Source organism: Centroberyx affinis, unplaced genomic scaffold (genome assembly GCF_046629955.1).
Source record: "Centroberyx affinis isolate AG114_WGS23_722 - 3 ecotype Tasmania unplaced genomic scaffold, CSIRO-AGI_Caff_v1 ptg006247l_1, whole genome shotgun sequence".
In the NCBI taxonomy this organism is placed as follows: domain Eukaryota; kingdom Metazoa; phylum Chordata; class Actinopteri; order Beryciformes; family Berycidae; genus Centroberyx; species Centroberyx affinis.
Window position 1 is genome coordinate 174,605 of NW_027283179.1, and position 25,751 is coordinate 200,355.

At 40.6% G+C, this 25,751-nt stretch overlaps 1 protein-coding gene and 1 non-coding gene across 3 annotated transcripts; one reads left to right on the forward strand and one right to left on the reverse strand.

The window, feature by feature from the left end:
- Nucleotides 1–8: 8 nt before the first annotated feature.
- On the reverse strand, nt 9–215 carry LOC139638296 (small nucleolar RNA U3). Its single transcript, XR_011694764.1, has one exon. It is a non-coding gene; the product is annotated as a small nucleolar RNA U3 (small nucleolar RNA).
- A 9,568-nt stretch (nt 216–9,783) lies between these two features.
- LOC139638286 (tumor necrosis factor alpha-induced protein 2-like) lies at nt 9,784–23,460 on the forward strand. 2 transcript variants are annotated; one of them, XM_071512374.1, is made up of 12 exons: nt 9,784–9,903; nt 12,352–12,516; nt 13,795–14,434; nt 15,447–15,558; nt 15,695–15,817; nt 17,471–17,565; nt 17,694–17,786; nt 18,686–18,812; nt 19,353–19,472; nt 19,832–19,987; nt 21,027–21,148; nt 22,624–23,460. In XM_071512374.1, exons 1-12 carry the CDS (start codon nt 9,843–9,845, stop codon nt 22,769–22,771), a joined length of 1,962 nt encoding a protein of 653 aa, XP_071368475.1. In that variant the 5' UTR covers nt 9,784–9,842; the 3' UTR covers nt 22,772–23,460. The 2 variants fall into 2 exon arrangements, with proteins under 2 accessions (XP_071368475.1, XP_071368476.1); XM_071512375.1 differs by lacking the exon at nt 9,784–9,903 and adding an exon at nt 11,222–11,263.
- Nucleotides 23,461–25,751: the final 2,291 nt, after the last annotated feature.

Below are 25,751 nucleotides of genomic sequence, written 5' to 3' on the forward strand. Positions count from 1 at the left end.
AGATTAAAAACATTCAGAACAGATTTCCTCCATCAGAGTCCCATCTGGAAACAGAACAATCCTCAACAGTGGAGAAAAAACAAAGTATCCTTTTCCTGCTTCAAAGGAAACATCTTAACTCTTCATCACCTTTGAGCTTCATCATACACTTAGAAATCAATTTATCAAGTCAGGAACTATAGAAACTAGATGGCACTCAGTAGAGCTCATATCTCCGCCAACACTAGACCTAAGACCTGAAATGGGACATGAGATCTGCCTGTTCCAGTTCTTGACACTTTTAAGCATTTTAGCAGATTGTGACAACAACACATGACCAATCAGCCTCTATATCTGTTCAGTTTCCATCAGAGCTGCCCTTCTACCACTGGACCAAGTTTTGGAAACATTAGCAGGGTGGTTATGTCTAAACTGGAAATGAGCTCTCCAGTTCCTCCATGTTGTTTGATTGGGCCAATAATGGAGGGTTTGCCTCTTTTTCTGTCTGCTGATTGGCCACAAAGTTTGATGGTGTCACGTGAATCCGTTCGTACGTTATATGCCTTTTAGTGAGAAGCCATTTGTGCAAATCCATTGATAACTTTTTGAGATTTCCTGCTAACAGACAGACAGAACGGGGTGAAAACATTGGCGGAGGTAATGATCCCTGAAAGTACAGCTTGGTTTGTTGTTCTTCTTCTTCTCCTTTAAGATTTGCAGCAGAGTAGACACAACAATAGCATATTACTGCCATCCACAGATCAACACTCTTATGGGGAACTTGAAACTAGCTTGTGACACAAGAAAAAATTCGAAATCTTTGTTTCAACTAACTGCTGGTTCTTGGTTTTGACCGAGCAAAGCTTTCAAAGAAAAGGAGGAAATCCCTACATCTGATTATTATTTGTTCAGCACTTTTCTCTTGTTTCTGTATTTCTTGCGACATAAAACATCCTGTACTTCCACACTCACATAATTCATCTGGATGTTTTCTAATTAACCCACAGTGGCCCAATGGTCTCAATCTAGTTAATTTAACAGCATCAGCCCTGTGTTTCTCCCCATATGCATTTCTTTTCAATCCCTTTTTTTAATAGTACTTCAATATTCTACTCTGCCTATTAGAAACTTAAGATCTACTTTTTCTTTGTTTAGACTGAGCTCCTTGTCATCCCAGCCAGTCCCTCTGTACAACAACAGATCAGTATCCAGCTCGAATCAACTCAGCTCATGCCCACAAAGTCTGCCAGAAACTTGGGTGTCATGATTGATGACCAACTAACCTTCAAGGAGCATGTGGCTTCTGTTGCTCGGTCATGCCGATTTGCCCTGTACAATATCAGGAAGATCAGACCCTACCTGTCTGAACATGCAGCACAACTCCTAGTACAGGCTCTTGTAATATCACGCCTTGACTACTGCAACTCGTTACTGGCAGGGCTCCCGGCATGTACGCTCAAATCTCTGCAGATGATCCAGAACACGGCGGCGCGTCTGGTCTTCAACCAGCCCAAAAGAGCACATGTCACTCCGCTATTCATCTCCCTCCACTGGCTCCCAGTTGCTGCCCGCATCAAGTTCAAGTCCTTGATGCTCGCCTACAAAACAATAACCAAAATGGCTCCGACCTACCTGAACTCCCTCATTCAGGTCTATGCTCCCACCCGCTCACTACGCTCTGCCAAGGAGCGGCGCCTGATGCTGCCACCACAGCAAGGCCCTAAGTCTCTAGCCAGACTCTTCTTCTGTGGTTCCCCGGTGGTGGAACGAGTTACCAAACTCCATTCGATCCACAGAGTCCCTCTCAATCCTTAAGAAAAGGCTAAAGACCCAGCTCTTTAGCGAATACCTTCTCACCTAATGGCCCGGGTAACCAACCAAAAAAAAAAAAAAAAAGTGCTTCTATTTGCTTCTATGCACTCTATGCATTGCCTCATAGCACTGCCTTGTAGCACTGCCTCGTAGCACCTATGTCCTGTTGGACCAGAACTTAGCTTTATAGCACTTACTCTCGTTGCTCTCTCCTAACTAGAACCTTGCTTGTGTTGTATGAAAATCTCATGTGTAAGTCGCTTTGGATAAAAGCGTCTGCCAAATGTGAAATTGTAATTGTAATTGTGATTGTAGACTTTTTTTTTTTGCGAGTCTATCTGCCTGGTCATTCCCCTCATCTCCAGACTGTCCTGAACCCCTGAAAGCCCAACTTCTCCTTCCTACACAGCCATGTTAAAATGTTAAATGTCATGAATGAGGTCCGGGACTCTTCACAGCCACCAAGCAGCTGATGAATCAGAGCGTGTAACATCACGACCCGGGCTTCCTCCCTCCACCCACCATGCTGCAGATTAAAGCTGTGTGGGTTTGTTGGGGATGTTCCCAGGGCGACACGTCTTGTGACAAGCAACTGTACTGCTGCTGACCTCCTGCCTGCTCCAATCTTATTTATTTTTATTCTATTTATTCAGTTTTATTGTGCAGGGACAGTGAATGCTAATAAACATCACTGTAAATGTGGCATATGACATAATGTGTCATATGTCAGAGTTTGACAAAAGGCGAGTTTTCATCTGTAGTCCCTTGCTAGATGTTACAGTTGGCAGCATGAAATGAAAAACAGATAGAATAGAATAGAATAGAATAGAATAGAATAGAATAAACAAACAAAAATAATTAAATACAAGAATAGAATAGAATAGAAAAAATCATGTCCTCATTGAGGCATTTTGTTTTGCTGCTTAAAAACAGTTACAGCAGACAGCATTATTTCAACATTCAGGAACATTAACAAATATGCAGATACTGTACTTGTCAAAGCATTACAAGGCAATTAATCCTTTACAAAGGGAATTAGTGAAACTAAACACAAATGCAGTATATCTAAGTAAGTGGAGTAAGTAACTAGAGCTGTAAGCATGTAGTATATTTAAGTAAATTGGACAAAAAGCACAGAACATCTCAGTACAGCAGGAAAGGGTGGAAGTAAGTAACTAATTACATTTACTCACGTTACTGTAATTGAGTTGCTTGTTTGTGTACTTGTACTTTTTTGAGTATAAGTCAGTAATTTTACTTTTACTTAAGTACGATTTTACTGAAATATTGTACAAGTATCACATCCATTACAGTACAAAATTTGTCGTCTCTCCATCAGCATCAGAATCTGGACCAGTGTAAATTGACAAATTATGGAACGATTCACAGAGAACGATCAGTCAGCAGAGAAGAGAAGAGTAATTTGGCTTTACTTTGTTTCTGCACTTTATTTTGTAATTTCCAAAATTTCCCATTAAAAGAATCTAGTTTGAACTCTGTCCTCTCCTCCTGTTAGAATCACATGGAAAAGATCACAGCTAACAACATTCTCTTTTCTAATAAGTAACTCAGTAACTTTTACTCTGAGGACATTTTACATGAGACACTTTTCTCTCAGCTTCTAGTACTCCTTCCACCACTGACAGCAGGCAAGACCACAGGACTGACATTAAACAGGACATACAGACTAATTGATTAGCAGATATATTCACACATCTCTGATTTAGTGCTGGCAGATTTGATGATTAGTGAACTATGATGTCAGCTGTGTTGAAGCCTTTCTGTGACGGCTTTTTACTGGAAATCCAGACTGACTCAAACAGGATAAAGCATTCTCATCTGTGGCTTGTAATCTGACTCGTGTAAACTCTTTGGCCAGCAAAGGATCTGTGTGTGTGTGTGTGTGGTGGTGTGGTAGCCAAGTAAAAAACACTACCCTCTTCGCCTCCAGTTGAGTAGAGTAGGGTAGAGGAGGGTAGAGTAGGGTAGAGTAGGGTATGGTAGAGTAGAGTAGGGTAGGGTAGGGTAGGGTAGGGTAGAGTATAGGGTAGCGTAGAATAGAGCAGAGTAGGGTAGGGTAGGGTAGGGTAGAGTAGAGTAGAGTAGGGTAGGGTAGAGTATAGGGTAGCGTAGAATAGAGCAGAGTAGGGTAGGGTAGGGTAGAGTAGAGTAGAGTAGGGTAGAGTAGAGTAGAGTAGGGTAGGGTAGAGTATAGGGTAGCGTAGAATAGAGCAGAGTAGGGTAGGGTAGGGTAGGGTAGAGTAGAGTAGGTTAGGGTAGAGTAAGGTAGGGTAGGGTAGAGTATAGGGTAGAGTAGGGTAGGGTAGGGTAGGGTAGAGTAGAGTAGGGTAAGGTAGAGTAGGGTAGGGTAGGGTAGGGTAGAGTAGAGTAGGGTAGGGTAGAGTAGGGTAGGGTAGGGTAGAGCAGAGTAGGGTAGGGTAGGGTAGAGTAGAGTAGAGTAGGGTAGGGTAGAGTATAGGGTAGCGTAGAATAGAGCAGAGTAGGGTAGGGTAGGGTAGGGTAGAGTAGAGTAGGGTAGGGTAGAGTAAGGTAGGGTAGGGTAGAGTATAGGGTAGAGTAGGGTAGGGTAGAGTAGAGTAGGGTAGGGTAGAGTAAGGTAGGGTAGGGTAGAGTATAGGGTAGAGTAGGGTAGGGTAGGGTAGAGTAGGGTAGGGTAGAGTAGGGTAGGGTAGGGTAGAGTAGGGTATAGGGTAGGGTAGAGTAGAGTAGGGTAGGGTAAGGTAGAGTAGAGTCGGGTAGAGTAGAGAAATCTTTATTATCCATATGTGGCAATTCGTATCGCAGCATCGAGGGAAATCATCAAGGGAACATAACCAGGTATTACAAAAACACAGACAGCCTCACATAATATCAGTTCATATCCAACAGAAAGCTGTAGGCCTGCATCCTGCTGCTGAGCACTGAGCAGAGAACAGGCTCTTGCTCCACACGCTGAACTGCAGCTACACATTTAATCTGTGGATTGCCTCCTGGATCAGGGAGCGCCAAAATCTGTTTCTGCTGCTTTTAGGGAGCCTGAACCTACGGCCAGAGGGGACATGGGAAAACTCAAAACAAACCTAGGGCACAAGCTCACAGAGTTCTTTTCTGTCTGATTTTCCATAAAAGAATAAACTTTGGTGACCTTTGTTTATGATCGCCTTAACATTGGGCTCAAAGCGTGTATTGTAGTCTTGGTTTGTTGTGGATATTCCCTAGGTCACATGTCTTTCTCCCGGTGAACCCCCATGCTTTGGAAAGACACGCCTGCTCCAATCGAGCACCAATCGAGCTCCAGTACGATCATTGACGAACCATTGAACTTCCCTGCTCAGATAAGGAATAGATCTCAACTGGGTGTTGCAGATAATAAACGACTTAGTTCTGATAATTTATTAGTTTTCAGAGTGCATGTACGAGCATATCACCAGTTCTAGCTGCGGTCATGGTGTTTATGGGCAATTCCTGTTTTGGTTAAACAGCTGCCTTTTGCTTTCTTTCACTTTTGGTGCTATTTCAGGTTTGAGCATGACAGTTTTTTTTTTTAATATGAATTAGTTATTGTAAAATGTCTGTTACTTGCGTTCGTTTTCATTTCCCCCTCAATCATATGTCTTGAAAAGAGCATTTGGATCTTGATGTGAACCACTGTGCTTAAGAAATCAGCTCCTGCTCTGATCAGGATAGGATCATGATGAAATGATTCATGAAATTTTCATTTGCCCCCTCCACAGAGAGGTCAGAGGTCAGAGGTCAGGCTCTGAGTCTGGTAGGGAGCCGTTGTCTTGCTCAAGGACACTTCAGCAGGGCGGCCGTACAGTTGTGAGCAAAACTCTTTGGAATTTCCTGGATTTCTGCATTAACTGCTGCTAAAATGTGATCTGACCGTCACCTCAGTCATAACAACAGATAAACACAATCTGAATGAACAAATAACACACAAACAATTTAACTTTTTCATATTTTGATGCAAATCAGACCAGCAATTACTGTGGGAATGCAGGTAGCTCCCAAGAGTTCACGAACATTTGCTCACAAATGTAATTGAATAGCTTTTTTGTGTAGTTGTACTTTTTTGAGTATTTTTTTTTGTCATTCATTTTACTTTTACTTAAATATGTTTTTACTGAAGTATTGCACTTAGCTACATTTTAAATCACATCCATTACAGGGGGCAGATTTTGTGTCTCCATAAGCAACAGAAACTTGACAGTCGGAAATTGACAAATTGTGGAGCGATTCACAGTGAGAAGAATAATCTGGCTTTACTTTGTTTCTGCACTTTATTTTGTGATTTCCAAATTTTCCAATTAAAAGAATCTATTTTTGAACTCTGTCCTCTCCTCCTGTTAGAATCACATGGAAAAGATCACAGCTAACAACGTTCTCTTTTCTAAAAAGGAACTCAGTAACTTTTACCCTGAGGACATTTTAAATGAGCTATACTTAGTAGATTTTTACACCAGTACTTTTACTTCTACTTAAGTAAAATGTCAGCAAAGTAACAGTACTTCTACTTGAGTGGAACTTTCTGGCACTCTTTCCATCACTGCTAATCAGTTCCCCCTCTCTTCTTAGGTGGCTTTCACACGTACATTGTTTGGTTTGGACTTTAAGAGGACTGTTATAATGTGAAAACACCAGTAAAGGCATGTTAAATTCGTGAAATGAGCTGCTGCAGTGTTTGGTTGGAATGAAAACCTGCAGACACTCTCTGGAACATGACTGGACCCGACTGGGGTGGGGAGTTTTTGTTCCAAAGCAGAGTCCCGACCGGAAAGTGAGTTGTGGAAGGCAGCTGGCAAAGTAATGTGTAATGACTCACTGGTATTAATCAGTAACACTATCAACCCCCTGCAGATACACCAATGGTCACTTTGTGCGATTGGCGAAGTAAAAATCCTACATACTGCCTCTACAAGAATGAGTGTTGACAGCCTTAAATTGAAGAAATTGAGTTCTTGTTAAAATAACCATCTCTCTTGTTATGTGGCAAGAGTATCACAGTGAAAACAAATTTAACCCTCGACTGTCAAAGCACTTCTCTATTTTCTAAGGAAGTGAAAACCTGTTTTCCCATGATTTCTTTCTAGTGTTCGACTGTAGTTTGTACGCACTTCATTCAGTTCTGTGAAATACTCTGCAAAGTCAAGTTCACCTGCAAACCCATGGGCGTAGGAAGCACGGGGGACAGGGGGGACATGTCCCCTCCAATATTAAAAGATGACTAAAATGTCCCCCTCAAAAAATAAACCACGACATTGTGAGCCTTTGACTTCGTGCAATGTGGAATGAAGTTGAATGAAGAGAGTATCTCCGTATGAAAAAAGTGCGCCACAGGAAATAGTCTTGATAGGGCTTCATATCTGTGAGGGGCAGACAGCAGCCAAGGCAGCGCTCCAAACTGCAGCCAAAAACAAAGCTGCATAGATCATGTGAAGAGGTGTCACTCTGGCCCTAAATTAATTATCTTGTAATTACGTGTTCTGTTCCGCAATATTAAATCATTCCACTGATGTTTTGGCCCGCAAAGGCAGATTGTAAAGAATATAATGGCTTACATTCTGATGCATGTTTGTGGGCAAAACGACAATGGAATGATATTAACTTTGTAGAAAAAACAAATACATTTATATTGTGAGCAGAGTGATGCCTCTTCACTTGATCTGATGGAGCAGAGCAGAGCAATCAGTCATAATGAAGAAATTCATGGTAATCAAATGGCAAGATGTCCAATCAATACTACTGGTCATGTGCCGATAGAGAGAGAAAAGAAAAAAGAGGATGTGCAGCAAATCAAATTTATGATATTGCGCCAAGGAGGAATACATGTGTAAAAAGTTATATAAAGCTGTTCATGTGTTCAAGTGTTCATGACTGTCAACAACAAAAGGTCAATAGCTTTGTTGCCACTGCTTCCAAAAAGCACAGTCAGTTATGTAAAGACAATACTGTGTCTATTTGCCTCAGTGTCCTGTATGCTTGTAAGTATGTAATCTTTCTCTGATATTATTACAGCGTTATATTTTCGTCTGTGCTGATTTTTAAAATGGCAAGGTAGGTTAGGCCTAGTTGTTTTGCAGCTAAACTTAATTCTTCACCATATTGGATGGCTTGCATCTTGTCTGAAACGTTTCGTTGCATGGCTCATTATCCTGCCGTAATGGAACAGGTACAGTGCTGGCTTTTTGTATGTACTTTATAATTAACATCTTTTCAAGCTAAAGCCAGTCAGTGTTGTAGCAGGGCTGGAGAAAAAACACACTAGCTCTTAAAAAGGACCAGTGCACCCAAAAAATAAATGACTAGAAACCAGATAATATCAGTGCAGTTAGTTGGAAGGAAAATACAACTAAATAAAACACTGTAATTCCAAGACGGAAATTATTAGCCTATTATTGTTATTGTATTATTATTAATGAGAAACAGGCGACACTAGATAGATTGGCTGAAAGCCTGCTGTAACCATAAAGTCTGATCTGTCACTTAGCACCTGAGTCATTCTTTCTTTATTTTCAGATAGCCTTTTTAAACATTACTAGAAATGACTATTGCAGAGCTGTTTTTTGGAAAACTTTCCTCCTGAGGAGCATGCCCCCAGACCCCAGTAGTCAAATCTGTCCCCCACAATGGCCAACTGCTTCCTACGCCCTTGTGCAAACTCCTCAAGAACCAAACATGCTGCATTGACACAAAACAGTGACTGCATTTTTCATCCTACTGCTCCTCCAGCTTATATATTGATTAAGTGTTCAGCTAAGGTCATTAGTCAGTATCAGTGTATATTTTGTGACTGGCAGCTGTGTGGTGGCAGTTTGGCCTGGAAGTATAGAGGCAAACCAATAAAACCAAAATGTTTTTTTGGTTTGGAACTCAATTGTATCATAAAGAAAATTCAAGTCGCACACTCTTCTTTTTTCTTTTAGTCTCGAAAACGTTTGGTGGGACAAATAAAGCACAAAACTGAGAGAAGTGGTTGAGCCTCCTGTCTGCAGGAGTTTTGAATTTGCATGTTTGCAACAGGAGGGAAGCTGGTTTACATCTGCTGTGCTCACCATCGCTGTCCAAGTGCCTTTGAGCAAGACACTGAACCCCAAAATGCACGCTCGGTACCCTGATATCTCTAAAGAAATCCATGTGTATCGGGCTTTCGGTATATATCGATGAAGAATATGAAGAAAAACAACCTTTTATGAACCGAACAAGCGCACAAATATTTTTACTGCATTGTATTTGAAGGATTTCATTCCAAAACACTATATATCCATTTTAGTAACATTTTGCTGCCTGAAATTCATCAGGCAGTCTTTGAAAAACATCCTGATGATGTTTATATGGATGCTTCACTGGTATTCACTGGCTTGTGGTGCTAGACCAAACCATAAACTTCAAATTCAAGAGTGAAAGAACTCCGGGTAGCTCTCACTATGATCTTCAGGACAGACAAATCTCTATTTCGCCAGTTTATTTTGGGTCACGTCAAGAGAAACATCACTAACATTTAAGCCTCCAGGCCTTCATCAGACTGTGCTCTGGTGTCATGTTTCGGGACCCAAAAAAGTTGGTGAAACAGTGATTTGTCTGTCCTGAAGATCATAGTGAGAGCTGACTGGAGAAGTGGACCTATTTCCAAAACATAAAAGATTCTGTCCTCAAAAAAATGAACCATTTTATAAGCAAACGTCATCAGGTGACTCCTGATTTCAACACAAACCCAGAATGTGCTTCACTTTCATGTCAGCAGTCAGTATGGGAGAGTAGGTGTCATTTTTTTATTAAACGGTGGATGTCTCATTTAGCAACTGAACTCTTCATTTATGCAATCACGTGTTAATTTACAGCATCAGAGCAAGTCTGGAGAGGAAACCACAAAGGTTATATGAAGGTACACTGGAGCTTTTCAAGCGTCATCTCAACCAACATCCTGACATCAAAGGTTCTTTACCTCTTGTTTTTTTCAGTTCACTATTTATTTGAGCCGCTACAGCGACAGATTCACAGAAGAAGTGAAGTTTACATCTGTGAGTGTTTGCTGTTTTCTTTCAGGAGCGATGTGTCTGGTTCTCCGGAGCTGTCTGCCCTACAGAGCCTGGAGAGTCTGCAGAGCCGGAGGTAAGGTGCTTCAGAGGGAGAGAGAGTCCCAGACTGTCTCACTCCAGTAGAATACTGTTACTTTGCTGATAGTTTAAGTAAAAGTGAAAGTACTGATGTAAAAAGTAGCTCTGTTACTGTTACTGAACAATCTCAATGTTACTGAGTTTACTTTTCCATGTGATACTAAAAGGAAAGAGGACAGAGTTCAGACTAATTGGAAAATTTGGAAATTACACAATAAAGTGCAGAAACAATGTGAAGCTAGGTTACTCCTCTCTTCTTTGCTGACTGACCGTTCACTGTGTGTGTGTGTGTGTAGATCCACAATTTGTCAATTTACGTTGGTCCAGTTTCTGATGCTGATGGAGAGACACAAAGTCTGTTCTAAAATGTAGCTACAGTAAAAGTAAAATGACTGACTTTAAACAATACTCAAAAAAGTACAAGTACAGAAAAAAAGCTACTCAATTACAGTACCTGGAGTAAATGTAACTAGTTACTTTCACTCTTGGACTGCTTCCATGTTCAGTGTCATCAGGCTGGGTGGGGGCGGTGTTCAGTGCATCTCATCCAACTGTCATCAACACACATTCAGTAGCTGAGAACATGGCTGACCTGCTTTCACTGTAACAAATGGAAAAACAGCAAACTTGACTAAAAATCAAATTGTTCAGAAAGATTCAATATTCAATATTCTGATAGATTTAGTGCAATGTTTACAATTTGTATTTGACATAGATCTATTTAACATATCCATTGAATAATGTAATGATATATAATCAATTCATATCCTAGGCCCTCTGATTAAAGAACTGACAAAACAAACAAATGTGTAAACAAAAACAAACAATAAAACAAACAAACAAACAAACATTATAGCCACCATCAACATTTTTCATTTAGCCGAAACATTAACATTAGAATTTAACTCGTGTGGTAGAATACTGTGTATGCCTTATGTCATTAAGTCATTAAACCAGACAAGTAAACCATCAGATTTTGTGAAAATAACACTTAAAAGTTTATATTCCAGTTCTGCCTCAGGAGAGTTCAGTCTGTTTTATCAGCACAGGCAGAAAGTCTCTCCTTTATTATTTCCCCTATAAAAGAAAAAAACCCCAGCTCAAAGTGACTTTAAATGGCCCTGTCCTTCGCTGTGTGTGTGTGTGTGTGTGTGTGTGTCTGAGGGTGGGAGAGAAGTGGTGTGTGTGTGTGTGTGTGTGTGTGTGTGTGTGTGTGTGTGTGTGTGTGTGTGTGTGTGTGGGAGGGTGGGTGGGGTTGGGGGGGCAGGAGGAGCCAGCAGCCCAAAAGCTATATAAACACTTCAGCTTCACTTCAGCTTCACTGTTTCAAACAAAGCAGCAGGCTGTATGATCTGGTGAGTAATATTACATTATTCCACCATATAAATGTATTTTCCTGTTGTTCTATTATCTGTATAATAAATAGTGAAGAGGGGAAACCGGGGTTGGTTGTGGACAGTTGAGATTTTTGGTTGAAATTGAAAATTTCCTTGCATTCATTTACCTGGGGTTAGATGCTGATAAAAAAGTTATTTGTGTTTTCAGTTATTCATCAAGTAAATAAACCTGAAGAGTGAAAGTAACCAAAAAGACAAAAAAGTATATGATTTAGTGTCAAGTTCACCATTTTGTGCAGTTCATTTCCTCTCCTATTGTGCTGTTTTTACCTGCTTTTAATTCACTTTTTACTTTAGCACTTTGAGATTTTCTTTTAAAGGAAAGCATGTTAGCCTATACATATCATGTGGTGATGGTGATGAGGGGTAGGCTTAAAGCAGTGAAGGGACACATTTTATGCTGTAGACCTACTGCCTCTACAGTATATGTCTTTAAATGCATGTATATTTACAGAGCTGCAGAGGGAATGGCTCTTGAGTTGTTGTGTCTGTGTATTTTGGAAACGTTAGCCCTATTGCATCTTCCATAATTAGGCTATGGTTATATAATCCAGTAGGCTATGGGTTGCGGTGAAAAAGGACTTTGGCAAAAAGCAACTGTTGAGTTTTCACGTACAGATCACAGATTCCTCCTTAAACATATTCTTTATTTTCACTTTAGTACTTAGGCAAGTATGTATAGTAGCCTAAGTAAAGTAGGGTATGGCTACTTACTTAAAAAACATTGCAACGTAGGCATGAATGTGGCTTTTATTTTGAAAAGGGTTTTTTGTTTTTGCTTATTTGTTATTGAAAATACAATAAAACACCAATAATCAAGAAGTCTTACATGGTAGATACATAAGAATAGAACATGGACAATAAAGAAGAACAGAAGACAATTAAACCTTACAAAAGCAATGTCCTTTAAAAGACTAACATCCGTATAGTAAGATCTGTTTTGTTTTGACGGTTAGACAGGAAGTACTATGTTTTACTCTTAGCTAGCTTGACGCCACACTTGTCAGTCCGTTAACCGTGCTGCTTTTCTCGTTCCTCTCGTGCAGGAGCGATGGCAGGCGGTAAGCTCGACTCTCCCACGGACAAACGAGGGAAACGATTTCACATGAAACTCCCGAAATTTAGACGAAACTCCAACGGTCAGTCCGGTGTGAGCCCCCCTGCTCCCGCTGTTCCCGCCGCTGATGCCCTGGATTCACCTCCTGAGGAGGGTGAGCAGAGACGAAAACACCTATAGTAATCCTATGATACTGTACAAATATCACAGCAAAACTAAAAGTTGCTATAGTAATATTATAGGAATGCTATAATATATAACAATGCTATAATAGGAATATTATAGTGATACCATAAGAGAAGAAATACCATACAGTACGAGAAGGTCGCTATAAACTTACTATTCAATTCCACACATTCACTATAGTCCTTATAGTCCATAGGATATAGCAATATTATAGGATCATTATAGGAATATATTATAGTGATACCATAAGAGAAGAAATACCATACAGTACGAGAAGGTCGCTATAAACTTACTATTCAATTCCACACATTCACTATAGTCCTTATAGTCCATATAGGATATAGCAATATTATAGGATCATTATAGGAATATATTATAGTGATACCATAGGAGATAAAAGCTATGAAGTATGAGAAAGTCACTAAAGTACCACTATTGACTATGACAGTACACTATAGGCCTAGTCCTTATAAGAATATTATAGGATTATTAAAGGAATACTATAGTGACACCATAGCAGATAAAAAAAAATGCCATTAAGCAGGCTATGATAAGTGATGAATGTAATGAAAAGTGTTTCTTTAACTAAACTTTATATGATTTTACACAGTAAGCATACAGTAAGGTTCCTTATTAGCCAAATAGATGGCAAAACAAATACAATGCTATTATAGAATAGGCCAATTACCAAAAGAAAATTGATATTCAGAAGATGATGTCTGTAGTTTGTAGTTTGTAATCACCCCTGAACTTATTACTGACAATATGTCCTACTATAGGTTAGGTTAGTGCCTGTTACATGTAGCCTACCTGCTATCATGTTAATTTTACAATTTCACCCTTACAAAAAAACACTAGTAATCCTTTAATACGTTTTAGAAGGGCACTATAGAAATATCACAGCAAAACTTTGAAATATCATGCAGCTGCTATAGGTAAAAAATACTGTATGTACCGCAGAAAATTCTAGGAGATAAAAAACCAAAGTGTAATATGGTCACTAAAGTCACTATTGATAGACACACTTAAAGTCCATAGGGATATTATTGGCATATTATAGTGAAACTGAGAGAGAAATAAATACCAGGCCACTATAAAGTCACTATTGAGTACCATAGAAACACTTTAAGTCCTTATAGGAATATTACACTAAATCTATAGGAATATTACAGCGGAAAGACCACCAGGCGGTTCATTCCAAACAACATTCACACAACATTCACCTCCTCTTCGCTCTCCTCCCCAGAGCCGCTCACGTTTGAGCAAAACCTCGAGCAGCGCCGCCTGTGTGAAGCCGGCCGGCAGCTGATAGACAGAGAGGAGCGTCTGTTCGGAGAGATAGCAGAGACAGAGCCGCTTCAACGCCACGAAGAGGAAGAGCGCAAGCTGGCCGCAGACCGCGGGACCCTGGTCGCCCTGGTGGAGCAGACTTTAAAGCGGTCTCTCAGCTCGGAGGAGGGCAACGCGGAGGCTCTGACGTCGGCGTTGAAGACGGTGTGTCAGGAGGAGCAGCAGGACCGGCTGTGGATTCTGAGGACTCGGGAAAACCCGCCGTGGAGGCCGGCTCGCTGGAGGAAGCTGCACGACTCCACCCTCCGCGGCCTGGTGGAGGAGCGTATGGAAAGCGCCTCGATGCCCGGCGAGCAGGGGCAGCGGTCGTCCGTCCAGCAGGACGTGTGCGCCATGGGCAAGCAGCTGAAGGACGACCTGCTGCAGGTGGCGAGGGGCGTGAAGGGCTGCTACCCGCCGGAGCTGGACGTCTGTAACCTTTACGCCAGGTTGTACCACCAAGCCTTCAGCGCCCGGCTGAGGAGGATCACAGAGTTCGTGCTCGAAGGAAGGGACTGCGCCACCCTGCTGCACTGGGTGAAGGACCACTACCCAAGGTAAGACTCGTGTTTATTCTTGAGGTCCAAATTTGTGTTTGTATTAATTAACTGTCACGTTTTTTAAATGGAAAAATCCACCCTTAAACACTGTTAGTAACTGTTAGTCCATCCTGCCGTCCCGCCGGCGGGTCCATCATTACAAACACATGTTGCGTGGCCAAGCTTTGCTCAAACCCACAGAACTGTATTATAAATTCTAGTCAAGATCCCGAGGTTTCCAAAGATACCAAACATGTCAGGCTGAATTACAGAAATGTGCATGAAAGCAGATACAGAACATGTATGTGACATTGTCGTGTAGTATGGAAAAAAATATATAACTCTGAAGCTACTTAAGGGGAAATTTAAGGGAAACATCAGGGTGCAAGGGGTTAAAAAACAGCTATTGGTGATGCACCTTGCATTTCTGGGACCATTTTGTTGTTTGGTGTGTTTTTCTTCTTCCCCTGGATAGCTGGCCAAAAGGTTTTGGTGTCAGAATCAAAGAGCGAGGGCTTCTTTCTAGAGCCGCCATTTTGCACCAAGAGACGTTCAACAATCATACAGGGAGAAATCCATCGTAGAACAGGAGAGAGACCAGTTTCTCCACCCACAGGAGCAGGAGAGAGACCAGAATGCAACAAGACATGTTTAGGGGAGCGACTCTCGCTTTTTTTCTCGTCAGGAAAAAATCGCTCTCTTGCTCTTACTATCGCTCTCTCCACCTTCATCTACATCTGAATGCAACAAGTTCACGTCCATTCTCTAGAGGATGGAGAAAAGGCATTCTGGGAAACGTAGGAAATCACTAACTGCAGTATAAGTAAACGAGGCAGGTTGAGGGGAAAGTGGGTTCACCAAAAGAGTAAATTACAACACTTCATCGCAAAATAACTCCTTGAAATTAACTCTTGATTTTTCCATTAATAAAAGGACATATGGCTTTTGCTTTCTGTGACCCCAATATGTGAAATGATAGACTTGTCAGGGCGTTAATGAAAGTTAATGTGGCTTCTGCTTTCTGTGTCAGAATATTTCAGAATAAGGAACTGGTTCTAGAGATGGACTATGAAGCTCTGGGAGCGCTGCTGCCTGAGGAGCTGTATGGACCGCTGCAGGAGCAACATCTGATTAACACACAGGTAAAAAGTTTGGGATCTTTCATATTTTTTTACCCTGCACATTTTGTTTATGAGTAGAAAGGATAGTTTTTGCAAGACCTTACCCTGAAGAAATGAAGGTACGTAACGGACACTCACGATGCTGCTGTGTGTTCAGGGGGAGCTGCAGACTTACATTAACCAAGCCCTGCAGGAGGCGGAGCAGGCGTGGAAGAACGGAGACGAGCTGGAGAGAAGAGACGGCAACTTCTTCAGTCCTTTGGCCTTCGACGTCATCCAGGTAAAAAAGCGGCCGGCGATGAGCCTGGGCGCCCTTGCTACGTCAGATCTGGGGTTCCCGTTGGTTAGGGAATTCCTTGGAAAGCTGCATTCCAGACCGGGGGAAGTCAGGGAAGCTGATAAATTATCCGGGGAAGTCAGGGAGTATCAGGGAATTTTAAGAAAGCCGTCACAGGAATTAGGGCTGGGTATCGCCACTGATTTCCCGAATCGATTAGATTCCGATTCACAAGGTTCGATTCGATTTCCGATTTGATTTGATTTGATTCAATATCGATTCGGTTAGGGATATTTCAGTTACAATATCAATTTTTGTTGGATATGAAGGAGATTCTCAGAGAACTAATGCTGTAAATTGTACAAGGAACTAGGGCTGGGCGATATGGACCAAAAATCATATCTCGGGATTTTTTGGCTGAATGGCGATACACAATATATATCTCGGTATTTTCTACAAAGTGGGCTAAATGTTCAGTTGTAAGTCAAAGCCACATGTGAGATGTCACAAGCACTTTCATTAAAACAAGACTGTGATCAAAATAAAATGCAAAGACAGGGTTTTCTTCCCTGTTTTAGAACAGTCTGGTAAGTTCAGAAAATGACATCACTTTACTGTAATGCAGCCTTTAAAACCAGGAAAAGACAACACTTATGCCATATCACGATATTACGACATCCAAAATCTAAGACGATATCTAGTCTCATATCACGATATCGATATAATATCGATATATTGCCCAGCCCTACAAGGAACCCTCTAACCTGGTGCATTATTAAAAATATTAATGTTTACATTTAGAATTAACCCCAAAGCAGTTACATTAATGTACTTTTTATTTAACATGACCAACACACTACAGCAGTCAACACAATATAGTGCAAGTTGTGCAACTCTACAGACTCTACAGTCAGTGAGAGTGACCAGATAAGTGCTTTCTTTAGTGCAGTGTAGCTTCAAGCTTCAAGCATCCACGGGAAAAGGCATATATTAAAAGATCGATCTCAGGATTTTATGAATCGATATTGGATCATTCAAATGAAGATCGATTTAAATTGGGAAATCGATTTTTTAAACCCAGCCCTAAGAGGAATACAGCACACAACTTGTTTCACACATTCATTGCAGTAGATGCTGGAAACGAGACTGAATATCAACATGAACAAATCAGGAAGAAAGAACTTTTTTTTAGGTCATGGAAGTGCTTTGAATTAGTTATGGAAAGTCTTGGAAAAGTCTTGGGGTTTCATATCAAGGTCACAGTGGTCCTGTAGCTTGATAGGTAGAGCAAGGCACTAACACTGCCAGGGTTAGGGGTTCAATTCCCGTGGAAGGTTTGACTCCCACTGGGGCCACCGGTGCTAAAAATGTGCTCAATCATGTATATATAAAGCTATGAAATATACAGTTAAACAGTAGAGAAGACAGTTTTTTAGTGATGACATATGTTATGCTAAATGTTTTTCATGAGGATTTTTCACTTGACGTGGCAAGATGTTTCCTACATTGCCAAAGTAATTATACAACAAAATAGTAATAACATTAACAACAGGAGACAAAAGAGAAGATAAAAGAGACATAGACACTTGATAGATATTTTCAAATCTGTTTTCAAATCCATTCATTGCTTTATGGCCTCTGTCTCTCTGCTTTTAGTTTATGGACGGCGCAGTGCGGTCAGGTGAGATACTTTTGAGGGACCAGGGCAAGATCCAGACCACCGTGTGCCTCCTGAAAGACTTCCTGCAAAGGTAATATTTCATCTATACTGATGTGACATTACTGCGACAATTACATTCACATGCCATACCACTGTTGAGCTGCATGTCGAGACACGAGTGGAAATCAACTCTTCGCTTTTAAACACAAACTGCTGCAGCTTCAAGAAGTTCCACGAGGACGTGATGAAGGGAGGCGGGGCGAGCAGCCGGCCGGTCGTCATGGCGAACCTCGGCTCTGTCGTACAGTTCAGGTACGTTTCTGTGAGCCTGAAGAAACGCCTCTCAAGTACCATTCAGATTACATGACTTTCAAACTTCGACTGAAACCAACACAGATTAAATTCTTTTAGACAGAGTGGCAGCTTCTCTCGTTAAGAGTCGCACACACCAAACCTTTCTATATGCTTCCCAATTTAACAAATGCAAGGATCTCAAGCCATTCAGCTGCATTCTTGTTTGCTGTGTGCAAAATCTCCAGTTATTGAATCCACTAAGGTTCAACAGATATCGGTGTTTGAAGGCGAATGCAGATATTTTTAGACTGTGTTTTCCCCCAGACTTTTATTCTCGTCAGGGTGGAAAAGCCTCTGAAACAGATATTCAGAGCATCATGGGACACTAAAACTCTCCACTGAAACCCAGACTGATGAAATTGTTTTAGTGTCAGCAGCTCTTTAAGTCAGAGAGACCCACCACACCTATTCAATGGTAGGGGAAACTCTAGGATACATACCTTTTGCATTTAGAATTAATTTACAGGAAAACATGATTGAACAATTATATGAATAAAGAAAATGTGCAAAGAAATTCAGTCATTTCATGTCAGGTTTTCCAGAGTGTTTTTCTGTAGCTTAGGTCAGGAGAAACGACATGACTGGACAATATCCGATATTTAATAAACTGGGTTAGACTGATATATCAACCCAATATTATATATTGGACTGACATATCAGTCTAACCCAGTCTATTCTGATCTTTACTTGTGTAAGGAAGGAAGGGGTTTTGCTGGGCATGCCTGCTCTTTAACAGCTCAGCCTGTTTTCAGAGTCTGACACAGTAACACACAGTAACTCTCACCAGTAAAACCAGTCCTCCACTGGATCAGCTGTGCTGTAATGCCTTGACATCTTCTGACTTCTTCTCTCTGCAGGGACTACATAATTAAGAAGAGAGATCTCTTCCCAGAGGACGTGAGGGAAAACTGTTTGTCTGCTCTGACTTCCATGGAACAGTCCGCCCACACGTTTTTATTAAGCCCCGTGCACAAGCAACTCAAGGTAGGGGTTATTTCACCAAATTACAACAGATCTTAATGTTTTACAAAGCAAATTAGGGATTATTTGCAGAAGAACAGGCTTTACACATTAAGTGATCCAGAGCTGCAAAATTAATTAATTCAAATTCAAATCCTTCTACAACTCAACCTTATTTTCCTGCATTTCTCTCATACATGACCATTGCTTTCCTTAGCATTGGTTGTTTGTAATGTTGGTGATCTGGCAAATTAAACTTATTCTACCCTTAAATGCCTAAATATAAATATTAAAATGTATTTTTTGCAAGGAGTATCTGCTCCAGAATATTAAAAAACAGGTTGGTTTTTTTTAAATTTAAAAACATCATCTTACTTTAACTGGTGGCACATTTGTTCTTTCATCAGTTTTCTAGGTTGCTGTTGACAGGTTTAACGCTCAGGCTTTCAAATCAGGATATTCTCAGTAAACTCTCAGTCACAGCTTTTTGCCTGCTTGTGGTGAAATCTAGTGTAAACTGTTGCGGTGTGTCAAAGTCTCATATCCTGCCTTCCCCCCTCACAGCCACAGTACCGCACTCTGGGAACAAGCGACTGGCTGAAGGAGCAGGTGTTTGAGAAGCTGCTGGGCGGTTTGGAAGAACACATTGAGGACCTGCAGGGCCTGACCGAGTCCTGCCAACAGGTAGACTGAAACACACTGCTGTCATTTCAACTCAAATTCACAAGCTGCCCTGCTAAAGTCAAGAGGAATTACAATCATCGGTGAACTTTCATACTCTCATTTCGCTGAGTTTAACATTTTGACTGGGCTCCAAAAAACAAGTTCAAATTAATGTGATTTTAAGTTGAAACAATGATTATTTTGCATCGACTTGTTGACTGACTGATTCATCACAGATTGAGCAGCAAAAAAAAAAAAAAATTCCCTACAGGGATCAATTAAATATGACATTGTGGCATCATATGTAAATAGACAGACAGATACACAGGTGGATTGATTGATCGACTTATTGACTGAATTCGTTGTTTGACTGGTTTCAGAAGCTGATGGGCCAGCTGCAGCAGGAGGTGACAGTGGAATACGTCCAGCGGCTCCTGAGGGGAAAAGTGAAGCTGAAGGACAAGGAGCTGCAGGAGCGAGCAGCCAGGATCGTGACAGAGGAGGGACAGAGGCTGAGCCAGCTGTTCAGCAGAGCCGTGAGTCATTTCATTTAACCTTTATTTAAAGGACAATTCCAGCGTGATTTGAGTTTTTGCTCATTTTTTTTTACATTTTCCATCCCTTTTGATGTTATTTCTGACTGTTCTTACATGCATGCGCCATGATTAGATATTTTGAAATCAGTTTTGACAAACCACTCAGGCTCATTCACTCCCATTCAATTCCAAACAACATAAAAACAACTCTTAGACTTCTAATTCAGTCAGTAAAGGTAATCCATCACTGGGAATGAGAAACTGACAGTCGTGTTTTGCAAAGTTGCATCAGAACCCAAATATCAGGTTATAAACTTTTACACTCCGTTGCATCTGGGAATCCAGTTTCCGCTTGTAAACAAGAAGAGACAAGATTCTGCTTCTGGGTTTTTACATGTCCAATTCCCATGTGTTCCTCTCCAGAATAAATCTTTCAACCAATAGCTAATGTTCTCTGCGGTTACATTAGGCCTCGCCTCCTGTCAGTCACAACACAGTCAAGCCAACAGACAAGCCAAAGCAAGACACTTCTGCCAGGTATAGTCCGTAAAATGAAACAGAAATTAAAGCTTGATTTTACACAATTACGGCTTTAAATTGCCACCACTTCTCCAATCACTGCATATACAGTAAATATCATAACTGGATTAGAATAACCTGGTTAAAATCAGACTTTGATTATGGGAAACCTGGCTGCGAAAGATGCCTGGCTTACTCTGATATTAAACTGGTTACTGAGGCGTGGAAACATCTTACTCCTTTCATGCCTCAGTAACCAGTTTAATGTCAGAGTAGCCAGGCATCTTTCACAGCGAGGTTTCCCATAATCAAAGTCTGATTTTAACCAGGTTACTGAGGCGTGGAATCATCTTACTCCTTTAATTTTTGTTTTTTTTCCATCTCAAACTTCAACGAAAAATCCAAGGAAAAATACACCACAGCACTCACCACCAAAGGTGTCACTAAAATCCCCTCCCACAAAATAAGAAGCTTGCAGATTACTAAAAACAAATTACTAAAAACGAAACTGTCTTCTCAGGGATCGAGGGAGAATTGGCTGAACAACATCTTGCCCCAGATTGCAGAAGTGCTGAGACTCCAAAACCTTCCCTCCATGCAGATGGAAGTCACATCACTGGGAGCCGCCTTCCCCGACCTGAGGTGACCTTTACTCTCCGCACCCTTCCTCTCTGTCATTTCACTTCTCAGGTCACTTGTTCTGCTCTACAGTGTCTGACAGGGCTGCACAATTAATAAAAAAAAAAAATGCAATATAAACTACTATAAACTACTCAAAATTCACTGCTGAGCCCAATTTCTGGCCTATAAATTAAATTACACATTGTAAAAAAAACTTTAATTGTATGCAAACAGAGCAATCATAAGCAACGTCATGTCAGGTTTTCATTAAAAATGTTTCTTGTTTGCTGAAAAATCAAAAATCTTTTAAAAAATCTGTATACTGTGTTGCAACTTCTATCGCAATTGCAATACAATTGCAAATATTTGTACTGTCCAGAGGAATTTCCATCTGTGGGATGAAAGAAGCAATACTACTGTTACTACTAATACATACATATATATATCACACTGATATGTATTCCTCTATTTAGCTTAGTTGTTTAAAGTCTAACTGAGGTAACTCGAATAGAACAATATAATCCAGTTAATGGTTTCCATTGCATTAGGGTGATGATGCAAGGTCATTTTTTCGACTGTAGATGAGCAACACTTCCAGCAACAGGAAACAAAATGAGCCAAAACGACAACAATGTGTTCAGAAGTTTCCTGGCAGCAACATGATGTTATGTGATGAAAGCAGAAATGCAGAGGAAACATTTTCTGTCTGGTCTGTGTTGCCAAGAAAGTTGCCGTGTGTATCGGTGCCATATAAAGAGTATCATGGTACCTGAACCAAACAGCAGCTTTATACAGGTCAATGGGAGTGTTGCCAGAGTTAGAGGTTCAGTTCCCTGTGGAGCTCACTGACTTTGCAGTTGCATCACAAATCTCCCTGCAGCCACATCTGGCTCTGTCATGGAGGTCCAATGGAGAATTCATTAACATTCTCAGTAAAAGCAAATAGTGTGATAAGGTGGATTTGTTTCCAAATGTAGGTTACTGTGACACAGTAACCTACATTTGGAAGTCTTGTCTTTAGCCCTAGTCTCTACTCCAAAACACTCTGAGTTGTAGCTTGAGAAGACAAAACACACTTGAGAAGCAAACACACTGATGTTAATGTGAACATGCTAACACTAGCTGCTACTAGATACATTAGCTAATGTGCTAATCAGATGTGTTCACAACAAGACAGTGATGGTTAGCTGACTAGATACTAACAAGCTGACATTATCTAAACACTAAATCAATCAGATGGATCAGTGATGAAATAATCAGTTCAGTCAAAAACAGTTGTGCATTTAGAAACACAATCATTTCATCACAGCTACTGCTGTCCAAGAGCTAAACTCCTCCAATATGGCCGCCAGAAGGTGTGTTACATCCGTGGTTACAACACCTGAAAGCTCTCTATAAAATGCTACTAACACTGCCAGGGCTAGGGATTCAGAATGTCATGGATTGGATTAAAATGCTGTTTTAAAAAAAAAATCATTTTCTCTTTTTCCCCACAGTGACAAACATCTTTCAGCTCTGCTCAAGCTCAAGACCAACCTCTCCGCTGCCGACAGGAAAACAGTCAAAGAAACTTTCCTGGATAATTTGACTGAAACCGAAGTCGACGCTGCTCGGCCTTTTTTCTCCAGAGTGCAGCTCAGATGAGAGTTAACGCTCAAACCTCCACTTCTTCTGCCGGTAGTGGAGGAGAAAACATTCAGTAATTCTGAAGTCGGTCCACACGCCGAATTCTGCTCCACCAAAAAATTATCATACAAACATTTCAGCTTGTTAATCATCACCCACAGTGCCATTTAAATAGTATAAAATAAAGTAAAAAAGAAGCATTTTTATAGTTTATGTATTACATGTTTTTGCTGTCTATGGTACTTTTGTGTATATATTGTGTATTGTTTTTTGCATGTGAGATTCTTGGGTCAGGAAGAAATTATGCTGAATTGAACCTAATTTCTGCACACTGAATGAACTGTATATAGATGCCGCCATCCCAGTGTGTGACAACGATGTGTGGAGATACTATTTAAATGGCATTGTGGGTAATTATGAACACACCTGACCAAGTAACAAACTTTTGGTGAAGCGGACCTACTTTAAAATGATCAATCGAGTGTCATACTCGCTGTATAAATGTAAGCTACAGTATTGATGGTCAGTGTTTGAAAAGTGTGTGCTTTTCACAGTAGCAGTGTGTTTGTGTGTGTGTGTGTGTGTTTGGGGGGGGTAATACTCTGATATTAATGCTGGTTATTTTTATTCATCAAAACAGTGTTATATGTTATTGTTTTCACTGATGTATATTTTTCCTCATTTATAAATAAACTTGGTAAAACCTCTATGTGTGAGTCCAGAGCGATTTCCTACAATTCTTTTACTGTATATTGTACACTTTCTATTACATTTACATGAACAGAATCACCAGGTACGTCAAAAACATGCAAAACATTTGACTCGGTGAGGTTTGTTGCAGGTAGATGTAAACATACACGTACATACATGTCACATTCACAAGGTCGGATACACAGCAACAAACACACAGTACACAGGACATCAGGACCGACTGAAGCGGCCGCTGAAGTCATAACAACAGAGAGAGAGCAGGCAGCAGAGGAGCCGATTAACCAATGAATTTATTTGAAGTAATAAAAAAATACTAAACTAAACCCAGACCTACGTACATTTACACACCAGACATAAGACTAGATGCTGGATTATAGAAAAACATTTTGGACATTAGCAGAAATGCTTATTTGACCTATAAGCAAAGGTGGAAGCAATTACATTTACTCACATTACTGCAATTGTGTTTTGTGTTTTTGTGTAATTTTACTTTTACTTAAGTACATTTTTACTGAAAGATTGTACTTCAATACATTTTAAATCAAAAAATTACATTTAGTGTCTCACCACAAACATCAGAAACTGGACCAACGTAAACTGACAAATTGTGAATCCATTCATAGTGAGAAGCGGAATCTGGCTTTACTTTGTTTCTACACTTTATTGTGTAATTTCCAAATTTCCCAATTTAAAGAACCTAGTTTGAACTCTGTCCTCTCCTCCTTTTAGAATCACATAGAAAAGATCACAGCTAACAACGTTCTCTTTTCTAAAAAGTAACTCAGTAACTTTTACTCTGAGTAGGCCTACATTTTAAATGAGAAACTTTTTACTTTTACTAAAGTAGATTTTTACACCAGTAGGCCTACTTCTACTTAAGTAAAATGTCAGCAAAGTAACAGTACTTCTACAAACAAAAGGACAATCCAGGCACTCCAAATATAAAAATATAACCACAAGGAAGGGCATATTTAAAAAGCCTTTATTGTAGTGGCTAAATCATGAAAAAAGCCAACATGTTACAGAATACGGAAACTTAACCAAAGGGAAGCTTTCTGGATCCATCGTCTGGATGCGTCACAGTATCCTGGTCTCAATGAGGATATAGACTTCACATGTTTTCTGTAATTTTTCTCTGTATAGGCTCTCCTTTTTTCTCACAGCCTATGAAAAACCTATATATGGGTACCTATTTCCCGTTTATGATGTACATGTAGCCTAATATTTCTGTGTAATCTCATCTCATGTTATTTTGGTTTATTTATATATTTTTTTCATTATTTTCAATTTGTTTCACCTGTCATGTTATTTCCTGGGTCATGTGACTGCCTCCCATTGGCTGTTGCTATTATATAGGTGAGGCCACACCCGTGTTGTCTGTGTTTAAAGCCCTGAAGAAGACCTGCAGTGGTCGAAACATGTTGGCTTTTTTAATGATTTAGCCACTACAATAAAGGCTTTTTAAATATTTCCTTCCTCGTGGTTATATTTTTATATTTGGAGTGCCTGGATTGTCCATTTGTTTGTAGCACTCTTTTTTCCCCGTTTTCCAAGAGCACCCGACACATTTTTTATCCTAGTTTGACAATATAGAGCAACCAGTCATTTCCTTTTTTCTAACAGTACTTCTACTTGAGTAGGAGATTCTACTCCTTTCCTCACTGCACCAAACCAAACTGCCGCCGTGAAGTCGATGCATCATCAACGTGACAAGCAGCCAAATCTGTTTTTAAACAATAGCAGGAAATTATTGACACTTCTGTGCTGGAACAGAAGCAGTTTTCAGCACACTGCACAGCTTCCCAGTTTATTTGTCCTGAGGGACCGCCGCAGCGCCGGGGCGTTCCTCGAGGCAGAGGAAGGATACTGTCAGCATGTCGGCTTTCCTGAAAGTGGTGTTTTGATATCAGTGTGAGGAGAGGGGTGTGCAGAGGAAGACAAGAACATAACTACAGCTTCCCCCCAGGAGAGTGAAAACAGTTTTCCATTTCCAAAAAGATAAGCCAAGTTGGCGGTAAATTGGCCTGGCGGTAGAGGCTGACCAGTGACTGGAAGGCTGTTGGTAAAATCCCACCATCAGAAAGGTGGTTTCCAGCTGTGAGCCAGTGACTGGTCAGCACTGCCAAAGTGTCACTGAGCAAGGCACTGAACCCCAACCTGCCCACATTAGGGGTAACTCTGCACTAGGAGATATATCAGGCCAATATCGGCCAGTCAGTATCGTCCACCTCTGATATCATCAGTGGTGGAAAAAGTAGGCTATTCAAATCCTTTACTTAAGAAAAAG